The sequence below is a fragment of the Pipra filicauda genome, unplaced genomic scaffold (genome assembly GCF_003945595.2).
Source record: "Pipra filicauda isolate LSUMZ 115617 unplaced genomic scaffold, ASM394559v2 scaffold102_size2360937_pilon, whole genome shotgun sequence".
NCBI lineage: Eukaryota > Metazoa > Chordata > Aves > Passeriformes > Pipridae > Pipra > Pipra filicauda.
This window is the reverse complement of record NW_024103463.1, coordinates 1,358,310-1,382,954: the sequence shown is the minus strand read 5'-3', so window position 1 is coordinate 1,382,954 and position 24,645 is coordinate 1,358,310. Positions and strand designations below refer to the sequence as shown.

At 40.1% G+C, this 24,645-nt stretch overlaps 1 protein-coding gene across 3 annotated transcripts in view; it reads right to left on the bottom strand.

Annotated features, from left to right (window-relative positions):
- Positions 1-24,645, bottom strand: part of IARS1 (isoleucyl-tRNA synthetase 1) — a 97,581-nt gene that overhangs the window by 43,219 nt on the left and 29,717 nt on the right. For all 3 annotated transcript variants that reach the window (XM_027737751.2, XM_027737662.2, XM_039378386.1), the window contains exons 12-15: positions 20,312-20,434; positions 18,775-18,866; positions 13,975-14,073; positions 3,532-3,658 (exon numbers count right to left, since the gene is read on the bottom strand). In XM_027737751.2, coding sequence (XP_027593552.1) covers positions 3,532-3,658; positions 13,975-14,073; positions 18,775-18,866; positions 20,312-20,434 — 441 coding nt within the window. The remainder of the gene's footprint in view (positions 1-3,531; positions 3,659-13,974; positions 14,074-18,774; positions 18,867-20,311; positions 20,435-24,645) is intronic.

The following is a 24,645-nucleotide window of genomic DNA, read 5'->3' as shown; positions in this document are numbered from 1 at the left end:
GGTAAAAAATACCGTTGGACGCAGAGATTTATTCATCTTCCCTAACCTTTATATTTGAACATACTTTCACATATGCTCTGGGTGAAAAGCTGCCCATTATTTGTTGCTTTTAGACCAAGCATTTCAATATTTAAGTAAAACTCTGAATGCTGGATGCAGAAAACTGCCCCCAGAAATTACTCAAGGAAGAAATAACCCCAATTTCACATGAAAAATCCAACAACCACCAGAGGAATGCAGATATCATCCCCACACTGAACAGATGCCTCTGTCCAGGGCAGAAGGATGGAGCTACTCTGTCCCAAGGGGAGCTCATTAGATCCTTGAAGGCAAGAGAAGAATACAAGTAGATGTTAATCAAATTCAATCCCTCATTAGGCCGCACCCACTCGCTTCTGCAACAACAAACTGGCTTCATGCTCTCAAATTAAACTGCTGCTCTGGGTACATTCCTTCAAGAGCAATGCCTGCTTTAGCAGCCTGGCCCCTCTCCCTCCCAGTCACGTTCTCCTCCTCTATTTTATTTTGGAGCCACATCAACTACAAAACCAGCTACATCAACCCTTCATAGCAGGCAGCAAAGACTGAACTAAACAGGCTGGGACTGGGGGCTGCTCAACCCCATTCCAGCATCTCTGAGACCTCACGTGAAACCAGAGGTCAAGGTTAAACCCTTTAACAAAATGAACATTAGCATTTTATCTGGGATTATCCACGTAAATAGGAAGAATAAAGCCACGGAGCAGCACTGGTGATCTCGATGTTCCTGTGGCACAGCTCTGCAGCACCCAGTAAATGAGAACATTGGCTTTTTTTGGTTTGCCATTTCAGCTCTGCTCAGTGCCATCATCACAGAGGGAGGAGTGCTCACAGACAGAAAAGTTCACAGCTCTATCAGTGTGTCAGCAAGACATCCTGGAATCTTTAGAAAAACATTTCTTGAGTATATTAAATATTAGAACAAATGAGTGCTACAGTCAGCCAGGAGTGGCCTTAATGCAGCCCCAGAGCAGCCCAGAATCAGACCTGAACAAATTCCTTTGCCCTTCAGGAGAGCAGAGTCACAGTCCTCTTGATCTTTTATGCAAGACCAAGTGCACCCAAACTACTGGAGGGTTAACATGAGGAATAAGCAATGAAACAATCAGAGAACTTCCCTAAAGTCACTAAATATTAAATACCATAATTTGTATGCAACTCCTATAAAATTAGCCCATGTCTGCTTTACCAGCTTGAGTGTTGTATTAAAAGATTTTATTATCTAACCCAAATGTGTTCCTCCACTGAGGAAATCATTGAGATTTGAGAGCTTAAAATGATAAACTACTTGCAAAAATGTGGTAATAAACACAAGCTTCAAAATTTAACTTCCATTATGCGTCTCCACCTGATAATTATGCTAAAAGAAAACTAAAATAAAAGCTAAAATAAAACTGTGGGAAACCAGTTATTGATTCGTAATAAAATTCACTTTAATACCAATTAATTCACCTTACTGTATATTAAATAAGGAATTGTTTTTACTTTTCCAGGATTTAATATGCACAGCATAATTGTGTGCAACAAAGTGTTCTTTTGAGAGCAAGACACGAAGATGATGTTCTGCAACCTCACACAGCACCAGGCTGCAGTAAAACTGAAGTCAGGGAATCTGGAGTGAAAATTATTTCTATATGAAAGCAGATGTCACCTATGCTTTAAGTTCCACATCAGTCACAAGGGTATTTGTGTTTCAAGCCACATCCCACACAAATAAAAAGAAAGTGATTATTAAAAAAAACCCTAACATGAAATTTAGCTGGGTCCAGAAGCCATACTCAGCTTTTAAAGCACGACATTCAGACTCTAGAGCAAACAGAAATGTGAAACATCAATGGATAAAAATAACAGACCTGTTGGTATTTCCATCTTTATTCAGAACACCAAGCCCTGAGCAATATTTGCAGCTAATTTCAAAGGAAAGGTCAATCTCCCAAGTTAGACATCATATTATTATTAAAAACAAACAAATCAAACCTAGAAAACAAAAAAAAACCCTGTACACACAGGAATACAGACATGGGGAAACTGGAAAGAAAATGAAATATTATTAGAGGCAAGGAGTGGAAATAATGAAACATTTACACAATCTTTTTCAGCTGTAGGATGAAGTCTTGACATACTCTGGCACAAAACTGAAAGCCTTTTTATTACCTAAAGAAAAGTTATGTCAAGGGACTTAAAAATGTTGGATAAATGTGAAGAAGTTATGTATAAATTGCCAGTCTTCAAACTCAACTTTAAGTGTTACAGAAGAGACAGAGGCACTTGGTTTGTCAGTAATTTACAAACACGCAGCATAAATAAATAGAATCCAACTGCCAAGGCTTTCTTAGATACTTAAATTGTAATTGCAAGGAGGATCTCCCTCCCTCCCCCAATATCTCCCTGCCTACCAGCAAGATTGCCAGTGAAAAGGAAATAAAAAATACTTTATGGTGCACATCTAAGCAATAGCAAATTTAACACCATAAAATACTCCTCTAGCATATGTTTTCCTACTGGAGGTCTTCCAGGTCTAAAATGAAGAGTAAAACTTTTTCAGACCAAGAGAGATAAAAATAAAGGCTTGGGATGCTGCCATCAGTCTTCACCTCCTGTGGCCATCCTGACACTGGTCACCATTTCCTACTTCCAGCATGAGGAAGGACCATCACACGTGTCTAATGGAACCAACTCAATACAGCAAGAAAGAAGAAAAAAAGAGAGAGAAAACACCACACAACCCCCACCTCCCAAACTTCACCCATTTTATCTTCAGAAACAGTTTTAAAGCTTGGTGTTTTGACACTTAGAGAGCAGCAGCCTCACAACTGTGCAAAGCACTCTCTGGTGCAGTTTGTGTTACGCTCCCAACTGCAGGGTACCTCACACCTTGGAAAAACTCATTTCCAGCATTCCCATTATCCATATTCATCGTTCCACTCGAGTCACATTTTTACAGTCTGTTACACTGCCATTTGCAGCACTACAAATAAATACATCTTCACTGTTCTGCTGGGGTGGACTTGCTTTTTACGCCTTGAGCGACTCATTTGGCTCGAAGTAACCGAGCACCAGAATTTCAAGAGCAGACTGAAAGGACTGAGTGAAAAATAAAAAAAAAAAAAAAAAATCAAAACCAAAAAAGCCCTTCCTTGCCATTTTCTCACTGCATTTGTTATTTCCATTACATTTGCCATCACCGCAAATTCTTCCAGGAAAGACAAGATTAATTTTAATATAAAACCCAAGAAAAATTGCTTGCAGTTTTCAAGCAAGAGCAAAAGAAAACCTGTACAGGCACACAAATGCACCCATAAATATGCATGTATCTATCACCTACTATACACATATAAATATACACAGACAGATTAGACAGATATACTGTTAAAACATATTAACAGAACTTCAGACAGCAGCAGACAGAGAGAAGAGTGTCCATCAAAAAAAGCAAACAACATGCACAGACAGGCTTTTCTGTCAACTGGAACCTTTCATTTCCTTACTCACCTCTTCCAAGTCCTCACTGACCCACAGAGGGATGGGGGTGCCCCAGTACCGGTTCCTGGATATGGCCCAGTCTCGGGCGTCTTTAAGCCAGTTCCCAAAACGCTTCTCCCGCACAAAATCTGGAACCCTGTACCAAAAATAGGAAAAGTATTAGTTTATCACTATGTTCCAAATAAAAGAAAGCTGGTGAGAATGATTTTATGTGATTTCATCCGCAAAACAAGTTCAATTCATCATTTACATGACTTGGAGCATATTTATATCACGGCACTGGCTACTGCAAGGCCTACGGAGGTGCTGCCAGAAATTTTAACACAATTTCTTCTGCCTTCCCTGGATATCCACCTAAGCTACAGAAGTGAGAAATATAATGTTACTTTTACTATAAAGTAACTCAGAAAAACACGTGCAACATAAAATAGATTCATTAGGGATGAAATGATAGTCAAAATCCTCCGGACGGTCCAACGTTGGAGGATTATAACTAAGGGTGTGTAACAACACAACTGCTTTATTTTACATACAGAAACAGAGACCACTACTGATTTTGGTGCTGAATGACATTCCAAATATTCAAAAGCCAGGAGTAATAGCATTAAAAGACACCTTGGATTATGTGTGGGCATCCAGGTATCTGCACATTACTCAGGCTGATGGATCATACAAAAAATCCTTTCTGAGTCATTTATCATCTCCACTTTGAATTACTCCACCAAAAAACAAAACACGCCCCCAACCACAAAACCCTACCAACCCCTAAACCTCATTTTGAGTAGCAATGGGCACTGAGGATGTCAAAGATAAATTTTCATCATATGGAAGTGTCTTGGAGCTCAAAGGTTAACACCAGAACCTGATGCCCAGCAAGGTTCCTGGATATGCCAAATGGCCTGGTGGTTTGATTAAAACTATGTTTTCTCTTATGATGTGAACAAAGAATTAACTATTTGTACAATGATTACAGGGAGGTAAAGAACAGCAATGGGTTTTAAGGTCAACAATATACTCCCTTGGTGCCTAAAGAGCATCAAGTGAAGCTCACAGGAAGAATAACCTTAGGACAGTGTCCAAGACACAGAGAAGTTGTGAACAAGCAGCTCACAACAACAAAGTAACTCTAGAACTGTTATGGAGCAAACCACGGCAAGTTTTACTGGGTTTGTTTTTCTAGTGTAACTAGAAGGGCCCTTCCCCAAGTCTGAGCTGGATTAGGTAACCCACGGTTCCTCAAGGAGGAGCAGCCAAACTACACAACACTCATGGTCTCTTCTACCTTTTCTTTTTGAAACTCTTGGTCCTCTATCAAATATTTCTTTTTGAAGAAGATTTTTAATCACAGCTCAGTCCCAAGAGTAACAAAGATGAAAGGATCCTTTAGAGGAAAAATTAAAAGAATGGATTCACATGGTCTGAGGTACAACTTGGCCCAGCAGCATGAGATGAAATAAGTGTGAACAAGAAAAAAAAAAAATAAATTCTATTGATGAAAATAAAACCTGCTCTCTTTTAAAAGTTTTACCCATGATGATGCCATGTGGAGATCTGAAGGCTTCTTGATGCCAATGTGGTCCCAAGTGGATAAAAACTACCCTTAAAAGCCTCACTCAATATCAGCCAGAAGTGCCAAAGCTTCCCTATTTCTGGACTTGCTTTCAGCTGCAAGGTTGTATTCTGTGACACTTCTTGAACAAAAATTTAACATAAAAAAATTTGAAACTAACTCAGTGACTCATGTTTCACATGGCATCTGTATCCCTGCTTTGAAATTTAGAAATGTATACAGGCTTTCCTAATTTGGTTTAGTGTGGGACTCATTACTATTAACTTTTTGTGGTGACCTTAAGAGACCCCCTCTCCAAACACAAGTGGAAACTGTACAAAGATCATTAGCATTTGCCCAACACTCCACTAATGTGGAAAACTTCTCTTTACATCACTCCTAAACTAGTTTCCATTTTTCAGAAGTTGTTAGACACTGATTAGCTGAAATTATTAGTCCCATTTAACATAGCTAGAGGCTGAGACAATCCCCCAATGACATTAAAATGCTGAGAGTTTCAACTCTGCCTCCTCAAAACACGCATGAAAAATTAATTTTATCCCCAAAGTGGACATTAACCACAAAAATGTATGTGGTGTGATCTCTCTCTCTCACTCTGAGCTAAGAAAGCATATAATTTACTTCTTCTGGTAAAATTGTCTGACCCTGCTGCCAGTTTTCAGTGGAACATAAAACACAAACCACTTCATCTACTACGAACCACATTTGCAACAATGATTTATGGCTCTTTGGAGGTACAACACAGAAATAACACTGACACAGCCATCAAATAGAATAAAAAGAGCCTGTATCTCACAAACATTTTGGGCCCATCACTCAAAGAAAGTGTTACTTAAAACAACTAGCTCTTGCCACCACAGAGATGCTGCCCCTGGGTGCTGCCCAAGGGCAGACACAGCCTCCAGCTGGGAACAAGGGAAAAGCAGCAGGGAACAGCCTTGCCAGGCACAGTTCTTCAGGACTGGAGCCTATTTCTTTTACTTAGTCTCACTAGATTTAGCTACAGATATCTCAGTCTGACATTTACCTACATATCATATGGAAAAAAATTCCATCAGAGGCACCTTTTATTGAAATATTTCATTAGGTTGGGAAAACAAGACAGAGTATTCTCAATTATGTTGTTACTAGCACCTGATCATTATTTACACCAGCTCCAGGTTAGTGTTCCTATAGGGTTTTTTTAGTTTCTTTTTAACCCTTTTCTCTTAGATATTTTCTTGGTATACTTCTGTTAAATTCTAATGAAGATACCATCCTGCCACAGGTATATATTAGCTGGGGAAGCATTTTTTACTCCTGCATCTACACAAAGCAACTCCAAGGTAAATGAAAAGCCCCTCCCATATGCCAACACACATGTTTTTTTCACGGTTAATCAGGCATCCATCACAAACCCCCTTTGGCTTGAAAGCACAAATTTCAAGTTCCTGCTGGTGACCAGAGTTTGCAGTTGGGCATGACAAGAAGGAGACCAGAGCTACAGCCCACTCAGAGCAACCCCCTGCTCCTGGCACTGAACACATTCAGATCTCAAGCCCCAGCATCAAACAGTTCCACGAGGCTGCAGGGGAAATCAAAGCAGCCACGTCCCTCCCAAAGCAACTGAGCTGCAGCTCCTAAGACTGAGCTGTGAGAAACAGGGTTTTTTAATTTCCCAGCTGGCCTACAATTTGTGTGGGGTTTGACCTTCGCATCCCTCTGCAAAATTCCACAGACAGGATTTCAGACTTCTTTCTCCAGCGTTTAGCAAGGTTAAGGAGACTGCTGTGTCAGCAGGTCAAGAAGCTCTTGAATCATGACTCTGCAATAGTGTGGGACAAACTATTTCTCCTCTGGGCACCCAGGATAATGCACTAAATAAACTTCAGGATACAGACATTGCAGCAGCTGGAAAGTTCAGGGAACTGAACTTCACAACACAAGAAATAAGTATTATTTTGTCAAATCATAAATTGGAAAGATTTTGAATCAAAGTACAGCAGTTCCAACTTGTTTGAATGCTTGTTTCTATCTTACTTTCCCAACATCAAAACTCCATCATACAAGTTAGAGATAGTGAGAATTATTCATTTGCTGCAAGTTCCCATGGCCGTTGACTGTTTGTTCCTTTTCTTAAAGCAGATTTGGGGTTTTGCTAAACTCATGCACTGCTAAGTCCTCTGCACAGTCAACTTCCATATCCTTTCTTGGGAGCTACTCATTTTCTTAGTGTCTAAAATTCCATTTGAAAGGCAAAAAAAATAAAAAAAAACATGAAGAGCAAAACAAAACTCAGTCCATTAACAACATTTATTATCTTATTATAACAGAAACCATTTTTCTTTGCCTTCAAAGTCTCTGTACCACTCAGCATTCAAATCACACAAGCAAATTAGTGCTCACCTTCAATCCCAGAGCAGGAATAGGCTGACCCCGTGGGTTCTGATCAGCAATAAATACTCAAGGAACAGCATCAACTAAAATTAATACATTTGCCTTCTGACTATTATTTCCAGAAGATGAATGTAGAGGATGCCAACAAGAAATATTATAAATGATTACATTATCCAGGAAGAAACTTTTTGAAAGGATTAAGACATCTGTTCCTTTTCTGTGTATTTATTTTGAAGCATCTCTCTTGTGCTCATGACACAATTGCAAATACTGAATTCAACTTATGATTCCATTTCACAGCTCAGATGTGCTCAGCAGGACTCTGAGCTGGCTCATCGTGCCCCAGCCACGGGATGCAGGATCTGTCTCAGAGCAGCTCTGCCCCTCTGTTCAGTAAACACAAAGAGCACTGCCAAAATACAGAGCTGTCAAATACTGCCGCAGCACAAGCCTCACGTTTTATCATCAATTAACCATTAAAAGCTGTTGAAGATGTTATATAAAGATATACTGATCCTTTCTTGCTCTCCATCCTCTCACCAGATAATTCCATTCATGACACTCTTTGCAAAATCACAGCAACTTTATGTATTGGATAAGATTTACTCCATAACTGCTAATTGAAGGAAGCTCTTGGCTTAGCAATTATTTCAAAAACAGTCCCAGAAGAGTTAGACTATAAAGTTGATAAACTAAACACTGCCTTAAGTGGTGTAATTTAGGGAATCTAAAACCAGACTAAGAAATCTAATACAGCTTTGGTTCTGAGAAGGTGGCCCCAGATCTCTCCCTTCATTTGGCAAGCTGGGAACTTTTTAAGTGACATCTGAAATCAGGAATCACTTCTAAGCCTGTAAAAGAGAAAAATCATTCTTCCAGAAGACAACTGAGTTGTAACAGCACCACCAAAGGTGATTAAGTAGTTATCCTATGCCATCTAACTAAATATGTACAGATTTCTTTAAATTCACAGCATAACAGCTGGGGGGGTGGTTATTTTAGGTGTAGAATTTGGTTTTCTTTTTAAACATTAACCAACCCTTAGAAGACAAAGCCTTAAATTCCATTATGTTAATTTACTCTAATAACAAGCCTCCTTCAACATGCCCTCAAATTGATTTTTAATGGGTTTTAATTCAAGGAGATAAAATAAGCAACTATTCATGCCCTTTTGACACTTTAATTAGCGCCAATCTATATCATGGACCTAATTAAACATGGGGGGAGGCGGGAGGGAGGAAAAGGGAAGAGAGGAAAGGTCAGATGTTTGCAAAGCACACAGAATTTCCACTGCAGCAGCCTCTCCTCCCCACTGAACGGTGCAAACCCACACACCCCACACGAGCCCGGGCTGCCTCCACCACTGCAAGAGCCTTTTCTGCTTATCTGCAGCTAAATGAAAAGTGCTTTCAATCATTTGGATCTGGCACTGCTTTTCTTCACTCTTTTCTCCTGGTTCCCATGGCAACAAACACTTTGGCATGAGACTGCAATGCTGCTGCAACTGCATCATCCCCCGTCAGCAGCTGCTCCTCCCGGACAGATTGAGGGCAGCCCTGACCTCCAGTCCTGTCAGATACCACGTTACAAAAACCCCCATCTATTCCCCTTGTATGACCCAGGCACCCTGCTAATTGCTATTCAATCCTTTATCTTATCAACAACCCCTGCAGCCCCAAGCCAGGGAGAGATGAAGCTTTCACTCTCCTTCTGCACAGTTGCCTTTGGAATATTCCAACATTCATAGTTACAAAGTACTTTTCTAGGGTAGCACCACTCGGGGTCCATTTCAATCCACATACACAAACCCGTTTGCATTCCTGGAACAGTGGCAGATATTCTGCATGGCACAGATTTCCTGGGTGCCCATCGTGCTCTAAGGGCTTGGTGAGCTGGCACTTCGGGGGCTTTATTCACTCAGTTTTACTGGAACCACACCTAAAGCTGCTGGTGACCCTTCACTGGGGCTGGAATGAGACCTGCTCTAGTCATGGCATAACCAGCAATCTCTGCTCATGAGGCTCAGAGAGGAAACAGCAAAATTAGGGCACAGCAGAACAAAAGTCATCAAAATCAACCGGAAGAAGACTCAAAATTCACTTCTAATCCTCAAACAATTCTGACAACAGAGAGTAATAAAACCTTCTGCCTTTCACTGCTCTAAATGAGACAAACACAAGGCCAACCCTGCAGCAATTTTTTTTCACCTCCTGCTGCAGCCAATGCCAATAATTTGGATTTTTCCTCGGGAAATGTTGCCATCTAGTGACTGCACCTCACCGTACACATCACAGTCACTACTAGAGATGAGATCTGATTTGAATTCATGATTCCTGAGTAAGAAAAGTGTGACTGATGACTCAAAAAGGAGAGTTACAACTGCATGGTGATATCAAAGAAAAAAAAATTTAAAGGTCTACACACACAATGTGTTTAAAACTTTACAGATAAAATGTATTGGTTAATGTTAACGAAGAAAGAAAATAATAAAAGAAAAAAAAAGGCAAAAGGAGGAAAACAAAGGACTCACTAACTAATTTTCTTCCATTGTGCTATAATTCCGTTATGGCTTAAAATTCTGTTGTCCTGCTACAGACTCAGATTCTTCATCTGTGCAAAAATGACAAGTTTAGTAGAACATTTGCCTTCTACTGCAGATGAGCTCTACAGCCTATCCCTACACTCCTGACCAGCCCTAGGGTTTAGGACACCAACAGCCATCATTCCTGATCATATCACACCTTTCAGCAGCTGAGAGACAGTTTGGTGGTCGAAGATCTGAATGATCAAGATCAAGAGTTCCTCAAAGGATTAAGGTGCTCGACTGACACATGAGGAGACCCTTGGGCTCTCCCAGGAGCTGCAGGAAGGGTGTGCAAAAGTGACCTGAGTAACCCAGGAAATTCACTCTGACTAAAGTGCTCTGGGTGGTATTTTCAGCAAGAACTAACAGCTCCAGTGATGAAAGGCAAAAAATAAATAATACTTTCAACTAAGGACCTATACATCAAGCTCTTTATTACAGTGCCTGAATTCTTCTGTGGTGAGAAGATGCCAGAACAAAAGGTTTGGTTTCTTTGAAGTTCCTCTCTGTCTCCCATCACTGCTTTCCTTCCACTGATGCTCATTTTTCCACTGCACCAAGTGCTGCCCATCTTATGCAAACAACGTCAGAACTGCACAACATCTCCAACGTTAGAAACTTGGCAGCAGTCAGAGGTAAATGTTTCAGGAGTTACTGAAGTAGAACTTTAACTGAGGGAGGTTTAAAAGGGAAAAAAACCCTGATCTTTATATACAAACTACAGAGTCTACAGAATCTTTTCTACTGGCCTGCAAGTACAGAAATATTACATACACTGTCAGAAGTATGAGCTACAATAGTTTAGAAACAATTATAAATTGTACTAACTTACTCTTCACAATGACTTACAAATCTGCAGTTTAGACCAGCTCTGAACGTTGATGACAGGAATTAGTCCTGTATCCTACAACAGAATGTAAGGTGCCATGGTTTAAGTCACTCCTCATGGTTACACTGAAAATGCTCTTTCAACAAACCATTCTACAAAATGATAGTGACAATTAAGGCTGAAACCCAGAGAGCACCTTGGTGCTGCATTTAACTCTTCTTTATCTCCTTTATCAATATCACAGGAAGCCAAGGTCTGACAGGACTGGATTGTACTGCAGCCAAATGTGCCCCTCTTCATCTGGAGTGTCACAGTTGCAGGTGTCCAAATAGCAAATACAAGATACTCTTTTTGTATCATTTACAATTTCTTTTAAATAGTCTCTTTTGCCAGTTGTATGGCAGAGAACATTCAGTAAAGGAACTTGAATTAAAGACCCAAACACAGCCTCTTGCTGTTCCAATTCTGCATTTTCATCAACACCCAACACAAGTTACTTTCCACTCTGGTCAGAACAAGGTTGGGACAGAGAAAAGGGGTTTTTTTAGCTTCTGATTTCACAAAAATGCTGGCACATTGCTCATGTAGCCATTCCTGAAAGCTGTAGTTAATTTCAAAAAATGAAGATACTGTTGCTGGCTTTAATAAATTTTGAATGACTGTGGCTTTATCAGTTGGGTAATTCACTAAAAAACCAATTAGAAATGTAATCAGGTTGCAAAGTTTGTCCAACTATGTTTAATCTATTTCATCAGAAAGAATATCTATCAAGAGGGCAGCTATTCTTAAGGGACAATATACCTATCAGTCATTTATAGGAATAAAAAAAGCAATGCAGTCAAACTCATTTTGTAAAGGTTAATATAGTCTGAAAAGCATTATCCCAAATTTTCTCATTTTCAGGACATGCTGAAGCCCCAGAGAGTCCAAAAATAAATTTTGAAAAAGCTACATACTATTCCTGTGACACTTTCTGAGATCCAGTCTCTTCAAAAGCAAAAAAGTAGGTTTTAGGAAGGATGGAGTTCCCAAAATTTAAATAAATGTATAGTGAAGGCAGCTTGCAGTCTCAGTGCCAACTTCAGAAGTTACAGCCCAAACAAAACTGTGTGAAGAACACAGCAAGAAAACCTTAAAACCACTGCCTTATTCTTTTAAAAAGCTGGTTTTTGAAAGCCAACTTCATGGAACAAAGGCCACACAGTATTCAAACTGCTGTGAAATCACATACTGGAAATAGGTATAAATATTATTAATTATTCTGTGAGAACACATCTGTATTTGTAGACTATTTCCAACAAAAAGCTTCTCAGAATCCCTAAGACCACACTGTTTTGAGAGAAGGCCTGAGGAATCAGTTTTATGTTCAATTATGGAATCATGCTGAATTGCCTAAAGGACAAAGGGTTCCTTTAATTCCAAGTACACTGAATATTGCCAAAACAGCTTAATTGCCTGCTCTCCTCACCCAGCCTTTGGAACAGCAGCTCCTACATTTGCTTCCACTTGTGCCCCCACTACTCAGCACTTAAAAAAACCACCACTGAAACCCCAAATATGCATGAGAGGCAGGGTTCAAACTGATTACTAACCCTTACTTAGGCCTCCTGGGTGAATGGAGGTCACTCAGCAGCTTCTCCTTGAAGCTCTGCCTCCTGGAAAAGCAAAACCACCTCACCCATTCAAACATTTCCTTAATAGGATCATTCCACTTTTCTGATGTTCATGTGAGAATTAAGCATGCAGGTCCTACTGTCATCCCAACAGTAAAAGCATCTTGAGGAAGCTAATTAAAGCCAAGAACAAACACTTTCACCGCCTCTCCAGCTTATTTTTCCCCCAAAGAAGGCTCACAGTATGTTCTGCTATGGAAAACAGAAAGCAACATTTACTAATCTATAAACTCTTCTTCCATATCCAGACTGGGCATGTGCTGATCAGCAAACCAACGCTGCAGCATTTTTGGACAGTCTATTATGGATCACTAACTTTCCCCACGTATTTTAGTAATTACAGTGCTTGTACCACGTAAGCAGTTATGCAAAAGCTGCTCATGGAGAATTTAATTGCTAAGTACTGTCCAGGAAAAAAAAAAACCACAGCCTAAGCTGTAATTGCTCACTGGAAGTTGAAACACCTTCTTTAACACTGTCAGAGGTACCTGTGGTGGAAGAGAGGTGGGATCCCAACTCTCCCCACAGCCCTCAAAAAGGAAAGACTGAATGAGGTTTTAATTTCCAAGTTTTCTCTGCTTGGTTTCAGCCTTCCAGGCACAAGTTATTGATGAGAGGAAGGGAAATAAAAATAAAGGTTATGAAGATGCAAAAGGATAAGATCCTTTTGTTGCTGACACACCACAAAACCATGACTGACTCTCAAAATGGCCACCAGCACCAGGAGTTCCTTCTGACTGCTCATTTAATACTGCATTTTACTTAAAACTTACCTGTTGTTTCCTACACAAATTTCTCATGCATTTTTCACATTCCCTATATAAAGATAGAATTTTCCACTGATGGCCAAAATTACTATTTAACCCTCTGAAACTGAGTTTACTTACAACAGTTCCACAAGCAGGGGTTGGATTTTTTGCGGGTGTTTTGAGAGAAGGGGGGGTGGGGTTGTTTTTTTTCTTCTTCAAACGCACCTATGACAAAGTAATCAACCTCATCTGCAATAACTAGATGAAAAGGAAAAACTTACCTAAAAATTAGTTTATTTAGGAACAATATATACCCAGAGTTAAGCTGCCTATATTCTTCTCTCAGGTGGAGCTTTTTGGGAAGCTTGACTGTGCACTTTCCTGCTTCTACAGTTGAATTGTTTAGGGTTGTATAACATGACCTGAGGACAATTTTAATGATCCTGTAGTGTATTTTCACTATAAACTACAAGTAATTACTCAACCTTACTTGATAAAACTGAGATAAAACATTGTTTAAAGCTGGTCCCAGCCCCATTCCAGTAGCAACAGCTCAAAAGGAGAGAATGGAAATACAAAGTTAGCACACTAACAGTGAAAGAGCTTTGTAGAATTCCAGCACACACCCCCAGCTCCAGGCAAAGGGAAAAGATACATGCAGGAGACATTACCAGTAGCACTGGGCATTATTCTCCAGTAGCTTCTCCACCATGTGCTCCACTCTGACAAACCAGCTTGGCACAGCTTTGTATATCAGTGGAGTATCCGACCTGTAGGAAGGTGAGGGGAAGGGAGCAAAACAAACAAAACCCTTTTAAGTGCTGAATTATTTATCAAGTGCTCTGTAATATGTGGTTTTATACACAACAACCCCCTTTCCACTGACTGAATTCGCTGTTCCTGATATATTAATCACAGTTACAAAGGTTGTGGTTTGTTTTGTTTTCTAAGTTACACAAACTGTTACACTTCTGTGAGCTACCATTTTAAAATCAAATCCTGAAAAAAAAAAATGTAATAACCTCCAAATGCAGTAAATCAAGGAAATTGTATAGCAACAGTAATCATGAGAATGTTCAAACAATACTTGAATTTGAAATTCGTGCTCCTACATAACACAACAACATCAACTTCAGTAACTAATGAGTCACATTTGAGTCTTCCACGTGAGCTCGTTCTGCATCTTGTTTTATGTGCATACAGATCTGAAAAGCCAGGAAATATTATGATGTATTTTACTATTTGCATTTAAAATAACCATCATAAATCAAGAAGAAGTAACAGAACCCAGGGTTAACTAGAAAAAAGTCCCATCCAGAAGGAGAAAGGAGCAAAGGGATCCAAATAAGCATACAAAAGAGGTTTTAAAGATGTCTTAACATATTCCTTACTTCAAAAAGCAATAAACTAAAATCCATATGGGAGGAGAACAGTTTCACAACTTGGAATTGCTTAGAAATGGAGACACTACAGGCTAGAGCACAAAGACTGATAAATTCATTAAATTACTTACTAAAATTAATATCTCTAAGCATCTGACTGCACTGTCTCAACCCAGTTTGATTTATCTGCTCCAGAACATAACTGCTTAAGGTCTTGATTAGTTGTTCAAGTAGCATAACATCCTTCTAAAGGATCCTGTGATCAGACAGTGGGCACAAGTCACTATAGGAGACCTCAGACATTTCTAGTCCTTCACATCCATCCCATTATTCCCACTCTAAGAGGGAGACAACCCTAGGGGATGGAATCTGTCTATAGGTACAGAGCAGCTCCAACAGCACTGGGATAAGAAGCTCATTCTCCCTTACCATCAATCCACCCCATAAAATGTTGCTTAAAAATATTACTTAAGTCACTTTGCTACAGAACTCAGCAATAGACTTGCTCAGCAATAACTCACAAAGACCCTGAGAAACTACTGTTATCTCCTGCAGGCAGTCACTACTACAAATAACCCATCTTAGAAGCTGAATTAATTTTACTTATATCCATAGGAAGGACTCGTTTGGAATGCAGAAACCACTGGAGATTATAATGCAAATTAAAATTGCTGTTGCCCAAGCACTTGTTAAAGGTGCACCTGCCTGACCAACAGAAGAAAACCTACAGCAAAGATTTTTCAAACCTTAAAACCTGGACTCGGTGCATAAAGCCCAATAATAAAACCCACACTGCTTCTCTTAACACTGTATTTCAAAAGAGATTTCCTTTTAACTACAGCCTATATGTTTCAATCTGTTCAGGTGTTAAAGTATCTATAACCTCACAGGAAATGGTAAGGGCTCAAAGTAACATTAATGTAATCGTATCCAAGCTATTAAATGCAAACGTACTAGGTAGGATGGTTGATTTCTCAAATTTATGGCCTAACACCTAAAAAGAGGAACAGTTCAGTTCACTCCTCACACAGCAGCAAGATCACAGTAAGAAAGAAAGTATTCCCCAAGCTACGAGGTCCTCCAGAAGTATTTGAGTTTCACTGAGTATCTCGTTTCAGAAGTGCTGAAGAACGATGAATTGCCATCACAAGATCTTGAGTAACTGGAAACAAGGAGAATAAAACCTGGTAACAACATCTTCTCACGTGGTCTTAACATACTGCAGAGAGAAGGTTGGTACAACAAACTGGCACCCAACCTCTGTGAGGAGAGAGCAGCTGACAGGCTGCACACAGGCCTCAGTGCACTGAGCAGCTTCAGACCAGAGGGATCCGGGACAAAAGGACAAGCAGGACCCATTTCCCGGGCTCTCAACCTGACACTAAGTTTGTAACACCTGAGAACCATTCCAGGGCACCCACAGAGTACTGCTCCACCTACCTGATGGCAGTAAGAAAGAGGAGATGGCACAGTTTCTCTGAAGACTTTTTTTATTCCATCTGTGCTGCCAAGCAGTGCCTCAGCAGGAGACAGGAGAGAACAAAACACATTTGCTCAACCTTCCACATTTCTGCCCCTCGTGGCTGGTGAGAAAGTTGAATTGAATCCGGATTCAATTCTTTGATGGACAATCAAACAACAAACATCCACTGCTGGGTTGTGTTTTCCATCAACACAAAGGGCAAAATCACCCACACAGACCTTAAATCAGAGGCTGATGATCATAAAACTCCTGCCTAAACCTTCCTCCCTGTCTCAACTGAACAAAGTTTTGTTCTCCTTACAAACAGATCCTTTAGAAATATCTCAGAGTAATCACATTATAACTTGTGATCCTACTCCTACTCCATTTTCTTGTAATTTAGGGACCAAATGATTAGTAATTGAGCACATGCTATGAGAGATGCTTCCTGGCCTTGCCTTCACTGGCTTGCAAGAGACAAAGCTCTGTACCTGTCACTGGTAGAGCTTCCCAAAACTGCTTCCCAATGGAATGGCAGGCAGTAGCTGTGAGGGACACTGCAGCTCTCATGCTCATTAGCTCTGCTATTCCAGACATGCTAAACTGCTGCCCAGACCATTCAGACTCAAGATCTCACATGTGCACAGAGTGGATCTGAGCAATGTTCCCCATCTTCAGCAATTCCAATAAAGACAAATTCTAACTGAAAACTGTCTACTGTGTCCTTACCAAGTTATTGTTTCTATATTCTAAAGTTTAATTGACAGAAAAGTATTACATAACACAGTAACAAGAAAATGTAGAGAAGGACTCTAATTCCATCATATGTAAAAATAAGGCAAATTTCTCAACATATCAAGTGTTCAACAGCTGCCTGATTTCAGCAAAAAGCATGTACATTAAGAAGAAGAGTCTGATTTCAAAGTTTTCTTACATTAATCAAAATAACTTATAACTAAGTTCAAAGTTAAGAACTACTCTTCTACTTTTAGCATATTCCAATTATGGTTTGATTTGTGATGGCAGTGAAATGAGCTTTTCAAGTAGAATCCATTGTTCTGTTCTTCCCACCAGATAATTTGCTGCTAGGTGCTGCCTGCAACTTATCATCAATCAACAAAAATGTCAACAGAGTGGCAGGAATAAGGATGTTCTTCAGAATCAGCACTTCTCCATTCCTGGTTTGTCTCAGAAGGCCATGACTGGATATTTGAGTTGCTACACAAGAACAACACAAGTGTTGCTTGATTTGGGGCTTCCATTCCTCAAAAACTGTCCCAAATCCTCAAGGACATAACACTCAAAGAGCAACTCCCTTTCTTCCTCCAAGTAGCTCTTAGAAACAAACCAAGCCTGTTATTCAACAGCAAGCAAAGGTTATTCTTGCTGCAGATGAAAGATAAAACACTTCACCTGGCAGTATTAAAGCCAGAGAGAGAAGAGCTTTTATCACAGTTATTTCACTACAGATGCTGTGTGCATCAGATATGACTTAAAATCTTCAAGTCATTTCAGATAATTAGGTATTTTAAATGTGTCTTGACTTGTAATACAAGTTTAACACAACTCTCCTGCTAACAGATTACTGAAGATTCTTTTTTTCAATTTGACATTGTTCGGTGATTTTTTCCCCCCCCTGGGTTTTGCAATAGCAACTGTACATACAGTTCAAACCAGAGAGGATGCTAATAAAAACATGCTTCATTTCCAGATTAGATCTGTCTAGCCTGTGTTCCTCACACCCAAAATTTACATTTGCTCACTGATACTGAAGGCCCATGGAGACTTCCACAGGCAGGATTCCCAGTCTGACAGGGAAGATTCCTGACAGGCCTCTGTGCTGAACCACTTCCCTGATATTCCAGAGCTAATCTGGAACTTCTAGTTGGCAAAATCAAACATTTCCAAGAAGTCTCCAAAGGTACTATGAACAAATCAACTGCTATTCCTGACCAGGGGAATTCTGTTCAGGAATGACAGAGCAGAAAAGCCTATTTATGTGTTACACTCACTATCCCCTGCAGTGGTAAATGCTAACTTCCATTTTAATCAAAAATACAGATGTTTCCACTCTATAAGCAACTGGGCTCCACCAGACTCCAAAGAAAGAAGTCATTTTACAAGGTTAAAAAGAAGTAACTATAACAACTATAATTTAGCCATTTTATCCAAAACATGGAAAGCTTTAATGCAAACATCTGAAAACATTCTGTGATAAACTTATTTGGATACAATACAAAGTGTACCAAAAAATCCCTTCCCACCACTCAGCTGCTTAGAAAAAAAATCAGATTTTTTAGACTTTTTATAGCCATCTCCAAAAGGTAGCACATGGAACACTAAAGAACGAGACACACAAGCTACAAAAACACACCTGTAAAATCATAACAGAAAAAATTTTCAGTGCTACATTTAAATTCATCAGATTTATGGCAAAAAAAAAAAATTCATTTACTTGATTACTGAACCAAAATTGGAGCTCTCCTAAATCACTAATCTCGACTCATGTTACTTTTAGTCTCGTTAAAAAATTCGGCAGGTGAAGGGAGGGGTAAAAATGAGACAAACCTGACAAAGTTCTCTGTCAGAACCCTCAGTCCCAAAGCCATGTGTGCCTCTGTCCTTACCTCCAGCAGAAGGGGTAGCTGTGCTTAAAACTACTGCTGTGGATCAGTCGGCCCTTCTCCTTCAGTACTTTAATGATGTTCTTATCTGCATCCTGAAAAGAGAACAGAGGATTTGCCTTGAAACACACATTTCGTTCTTTCAGGGAGCTCCTACAGGATTTGTCTCCAACACCCAAATTAATGAAAAAAACCCTGTAAGTAATCCAGCATTCACACACACACACACACAAAAAAAAATCTAAAGCACTTCTATACAATTTATACATTTACTACAGAGGAACCATAAAACCCTAAATTTCCAAAGTTATTTGTTCTCCAAATACTGGTATATAGGCCTTTTTTTACCCTTAACTCTGTTTCCATATACACACAACTATGTACAAAAATCAAATTTTCTGTAGCACCAATACAAGCCAGCACTCACATTATTTAATATCTTAAATCTTATTTATTGACTCTTTTGGTTTTGTGGAAGTCACATAGTGCTTCTTACATAATACTTAAACTTCCCTACACCACATTCCTCTAATGTGACTGAATTTCAGAGGCTGATAATGTATATTTATTTATAATAAATACCTCACTAACTAACCAGGGTTTACATGCTAAGCTGGAAGTGAAAGGTGTATATTAATAGTTTAAGATCATCTACTGAACAAACAATATGACATTAAGGGGGGGGAAAATACACACAGATTTATGATACAGCAATATCCATAAGGTAAAAATTCAGCATCATAAGAATATTTTCCAAGAGCCTTATGTTCAGATTTCTACCAGCAAGAAACCAAACATGGAGCCTCCAGTGTTCTACTTGCCTTAATATATAGCAGGAAGCACTGAGAGCTGATAAAGTTCAAATGCAACACAAAATTTTTTAAGTCTTTTTCAAGTAAACTGTGTTTACAGGAACATGCTTTTGCTATCAAACTGTAACAGCAGGGCTAAAACCAAATTATTTTCTTAGGACATGGAATTTAAGAGGCACTCCCTGCTAGGGATTTGTAGTTGCAGCAGTCTGGAGTTCACGTGGGTTGCTTTTACGTGGATTCTCTGGCATCTATTGGCAAGTAAATTCACATTGCAACACATCCCACAAGAGGGGAAAATGACTGGATTTCTCTCTTCTGACAGGTCATGTAACATTAACTGGCTGGTAGACACTGAATGATGAGATGTGTGAATTCAGAGTTATCCAGAGGTGAGGGAGGCACATGTGCCTACAGACTGTGTGCATGACATTTCTAAAGGAAGAAGGCAAGTCTGAGGCTCTTTCTGCAGTGGATGCAAATAGGAGATACACCTTTCCCCTCTCACCACAGATACACAATATTACCTACACTTCAAATTCTTTATTTCTCAGCTACTGTAATAAACAAATCCAACCTTGCTGCAAACGTTAAAACACATTTTAATTTATCCACATACCAGGCACACACTGCAGACAAACCTACTCAGAGAAAGACAAGAACATTTCTACTGTACACAAAATTTATCTTGAATAAAGTGGTAATTTACTTTCTCCAAGGCCACTGACCTTCACATACTGCCCAGCAAAGTCAGCCACTTCTGCTGTGAAGCAGCCAGATGCATCAACAGGGCACACGGGCACAGAATCTTTCTGAATGATATTAAAATCCATGCAGACTCTGTAATCATCCTACAAGAGACAAGCAGCAAGTTGTAGGAATACAAAGCACTGGTTAAAATATCCGTTCCCAAACCAAGAATTTAAATATTGAATAGAAAACGTGATGACTGACTGGGCAAGAACAGCAAAACACTCAGCCTTCACTAATCCCAAATGTGCAAGGAAAAGACTCTGGAGGATTGTAGTTTTATTCATCAGAAAAACTATGATTTCTTCAGACTATAGGGTCTCTCACCTACTAGAGGGGATATGTGCATGGTTTTTTAGGTACATAAATGCATATATACACACACATGTATTTTATGTGTGTAAATACACACATACCTGCAGTGAACAGCTTCAGGCTCCCACTGCATAGCAAAGAACCTGCCAACCACTACATCATCCTCTGTCCCAGCCAGAGCCCTGTTCAGCTCACCAGCCTACACAGCATTTTTCAGAAGGCAGGTTGTTTTAATCAATCTAATTCTGGCACTTCACGTAAGAAATCCCATTTTCTGAACGTCTTAAAGATCCAAAGCCTTTAAATCTGTGTTTCTCAAACTTTGTTGGCCCATAGGCAAAGCTACTGACCAAGAACCACACATGGACATCGTTGTTTTTTTTCCTGGCCAGTCTCCATTTAAATTTTTAATTTCCTGTACAAGTAAGAAGTAAAAAAAAAAAAAAAAAATAGGGAAAAAAAAAAAAAAGAGTGTCACTCCAGACTTTCCTGAACATCATTAAACAACAATGCTATCATAGAAAAGATTAAAACAAAATTAGTAGCGGGACAGAAAGGTTCAGATTTTAACTTAAAGTCTGAAGTCACAGTAAATCCACATCTTAACCAATTATCACCCAGATGACCCAATTTCTCACCCTAAGGCAAGAGAACATTATTGGGAGTGGGAGGAGAAGGGAGTAGGGAACAGCTGCAGACCAACACACTCCTCAAATCACTTCATTTTCCTCAAATGAGAAGGCCCTGCCTAAGCTGCATCCATCTGGAGTCTCAGAAGTTCCTCTATCATTTTTCTGACAAAATAAAGGAAACCACAGACTCCAGGGCCAAAACCTGAAGGTCTGTGCAGTGTCAAACAGAAGCTGCAGTGTGGCAGCAGCTGCACTGTTCCCTCCTCTGTGCTGGCAGCTCATTTACCTGGCACTAAACACAGCAGCTCTTTCCCAGGACCTGCACTCTAAAGCAACCTGTGCACCTTGGTCAAGGAAACCACACCAGCAGCAAGTGTGTAAATAAGGATTCAACAGGCCAGTGCTCCACAGCTCCCTGAACTGCCCAGATCAAACCAACACAGGTGAGGAGCCAGCTTTCAGTGCCAGGGCAGGGCTTCCAGATCAGATCCCTTCAGTGGCCCTCACCCTGTACCTCCCACCCTCCCCACTAGTCCCTGTGGCCACCAGCTCTCTCAAGCCAGATCTGCCAGATGCTGCTCTTACAGATGAAACTCATACACAGAGACAGGGAAGTTGGTCCATTGATGCACCAAGGCATTACACAGAGAAACAACCAAGCCCTTCAGCTGCAGCACTCCTTTACACCAGAGCACAGCCTCTCCCCCCTCTCCAGCAGCTTTATTCAGCCATCCCCATTATTCAGCCTCCCCTTGATCACCCAGCCCCTTCAGACAGAGCTGAGCTAAGCCCTTCCCTCAGCTGTCACTGCTGAGGTACTGTGAGCAGGGCTGCAAATACAGGCCAGATGACAGAGCACACGTCACTGTTAGAGACTCTGAGCAAGCAGCCAGCACAGACCACAAAGCCTGGCACGCTCACAACCCTGCCCAGACATCAAAACAAACCTGCCACCTCACAGGACCCCAGCCAAGAGGTGCCTCGGTTCCATTTGCATCACTGGTGCACCCAATGATAAAGGGCTTTGTTATTCTGGCTTTCTACAGTTAGTTCCTTTCTTTTGAAGAGCTTGAATGGAAAAGTTCTTCAGATTGACCTGCCACTTGATTTAATGAAGATCTGCTTCAGTAACCACAACACATACAGAAACCCACAAGTGATGAACTCAAATAAAAGCTAAAACAAATAGCAATTCTTTCCAGGATAGAAGTCATAGTGTTCACTTTTGTACCCCTGCCATGATTAAATCTCTCAAAAGATCACATACAAAAGTTGTAATACACAAAATGAATGAAGTAGAAGCTATTAAACAGCTCACTGATGAGAAATCAAAATCTTTTCCATCTGACATTTTAACAAAACAACAAAAATGTGAAGTCAAAAGGTTCACCTTCAGCACCTCAACACAAAACAGGCACACTTTTGCAGGGCACTAAAAGTGCATCAGTAGCAGATCTATGAAAATTGTGTGACTCAGTCTGAACACACACTAGAAGTATTGCAAAGTAAAAATCTGTGTGTGAATTAAAATGGTACCGAAGCTTTTTTAGCTGACTGCAGGTACATCTACATATGATGAAATGCCCGAGCAGCTGAATTTTAGTGTCATGTTAATCTGGAGGTACAATGAGTTTACCGAGTTTTTAATACAGGTTTGTCTTGTTCTGTGAGCTTTAATTTTGGTGCCTTTTGAACTGAAATAATAGAGTGTTCTGATATTGTGTGGCAGCTTGTATTTGGCAAATGCATCACACAAGGCAATGAGACTACATATCCTGGAACTAAATGAAGGTGAATTTTTACTTTTTATTTTGTTGGAGAAGGATACATTTCTAAGCTATCAGCAATACAGAACATGAGTCAGTAAGTAGGATTAAAGAAAAAAAAAAAAAACAACTTACTTTCCATCTCCATTTATCAAAGAGACTTATTTATAGTGATGATGGAAAGGAATAGAGACAAGCTATGAGGCTTCCTGTGAAGGACTGTGCTCTATTTCTTCTCCTCTGACCCTTTCCTCCTGCTCCACTTACCCCTTTCCTATTCACCTTCAGCACAACAGCACAGGAAGGTGCAGAGAAGCCAATTAATCAGGAAGACAGTCCTGTGTGCCATCATGAACTATGTCCCTTTCATCTGAGCTTGTCTAAAGGCCAACATAAAATGCCAACTCTGTAACACTCTATTCTACACAGAGCCTACTGTACACTGAATTACTGCACCCAGACCAGGACCCTCTGTGAGCCTTTCATGTTATTTTAATGAAAAGGTTTTAAAAGTAATTGCTAACTTTCAAAGAGAGAGAGAGGGAAGGAGAGAGAGGAAGAGAGAGAGAGAAAAGGGTTTTTTTCCCCTCTGTTTAAAAATCTGTGGGCTTATAACATAACCAAATAAAAGAGTGCAGATAATCCTTGCTCTGAATGGACAGTCATCCTTTCCAACAACTTCACTGTATTGTGCAAACACACAAACCACCAACAGAGCAGCCAAGGGAAAGGTTCTTCCAGAGCTCTTGCTCTACTGGCAGCTTCTTCCCTTCCTTCACCTCCCACAGCAAGAGCTCCTGACTCAAAACCATGTCTGCTCCCTCACCCCCTGGCAAATCCAAGGTTTAGCTATAGGGCAGAGTCTGAGGATCAGCAGTGGGATAGGCTTTACACTCCCTAAGACACTTCCCCAGTTACCATTAATGTCTTTATAACTGCTAACATAGCCCAGTCTAATTTCCTTTATTCACAGCTATATTAAGCTGGCACATCTTTTCATATCAGTGTTCATCTTGACAAGGGAAACACCACCACAATGGATGTACCCTTCAGAAAAATGCAGGGGGAAAAGGACGGAAAAGGATGGGCTATTTCACATGAATACAAAGAGGTCTGTTCCTAATGCCAACAGCTTCTGGAAATTATGAGAGAGCTCATGGTCCAAGCATTGGTAATTGCTAGGCACTGGCAGCTCTACTGCAAGTTTTTTGAGGGCATCTTTGGATAATGGCTGAAGACAGGACATGATACAAAAAGGACAATAAGCCTAAAGTAGTGCATTTAATTCATGTGTCTAAAAACTGGAATGATTAAATCCATGAAAAATTATTCCTCTCAACCTTGAAAAGAACAGACTGAGGGAAAGGACAATAAAGGCAGAAAAAAAAAGAATGGAGTGCAACAAAATCCTTTCATGCCAAGGGATGAAGTCTCAGGACAAAAGCAGTGAAAGCATTTTCTCATTCTCTAAAAGCCCAGCGAGTAATGACATTGAAACGCTGAAGAGGGGTAGTGTGCTGAGCAGAACTGCTGTTACCATCCTGAATTATCACTTAGCAAAGCCAGTTTGGACCATCAGTGCCACAGCTCAGTCCTTCT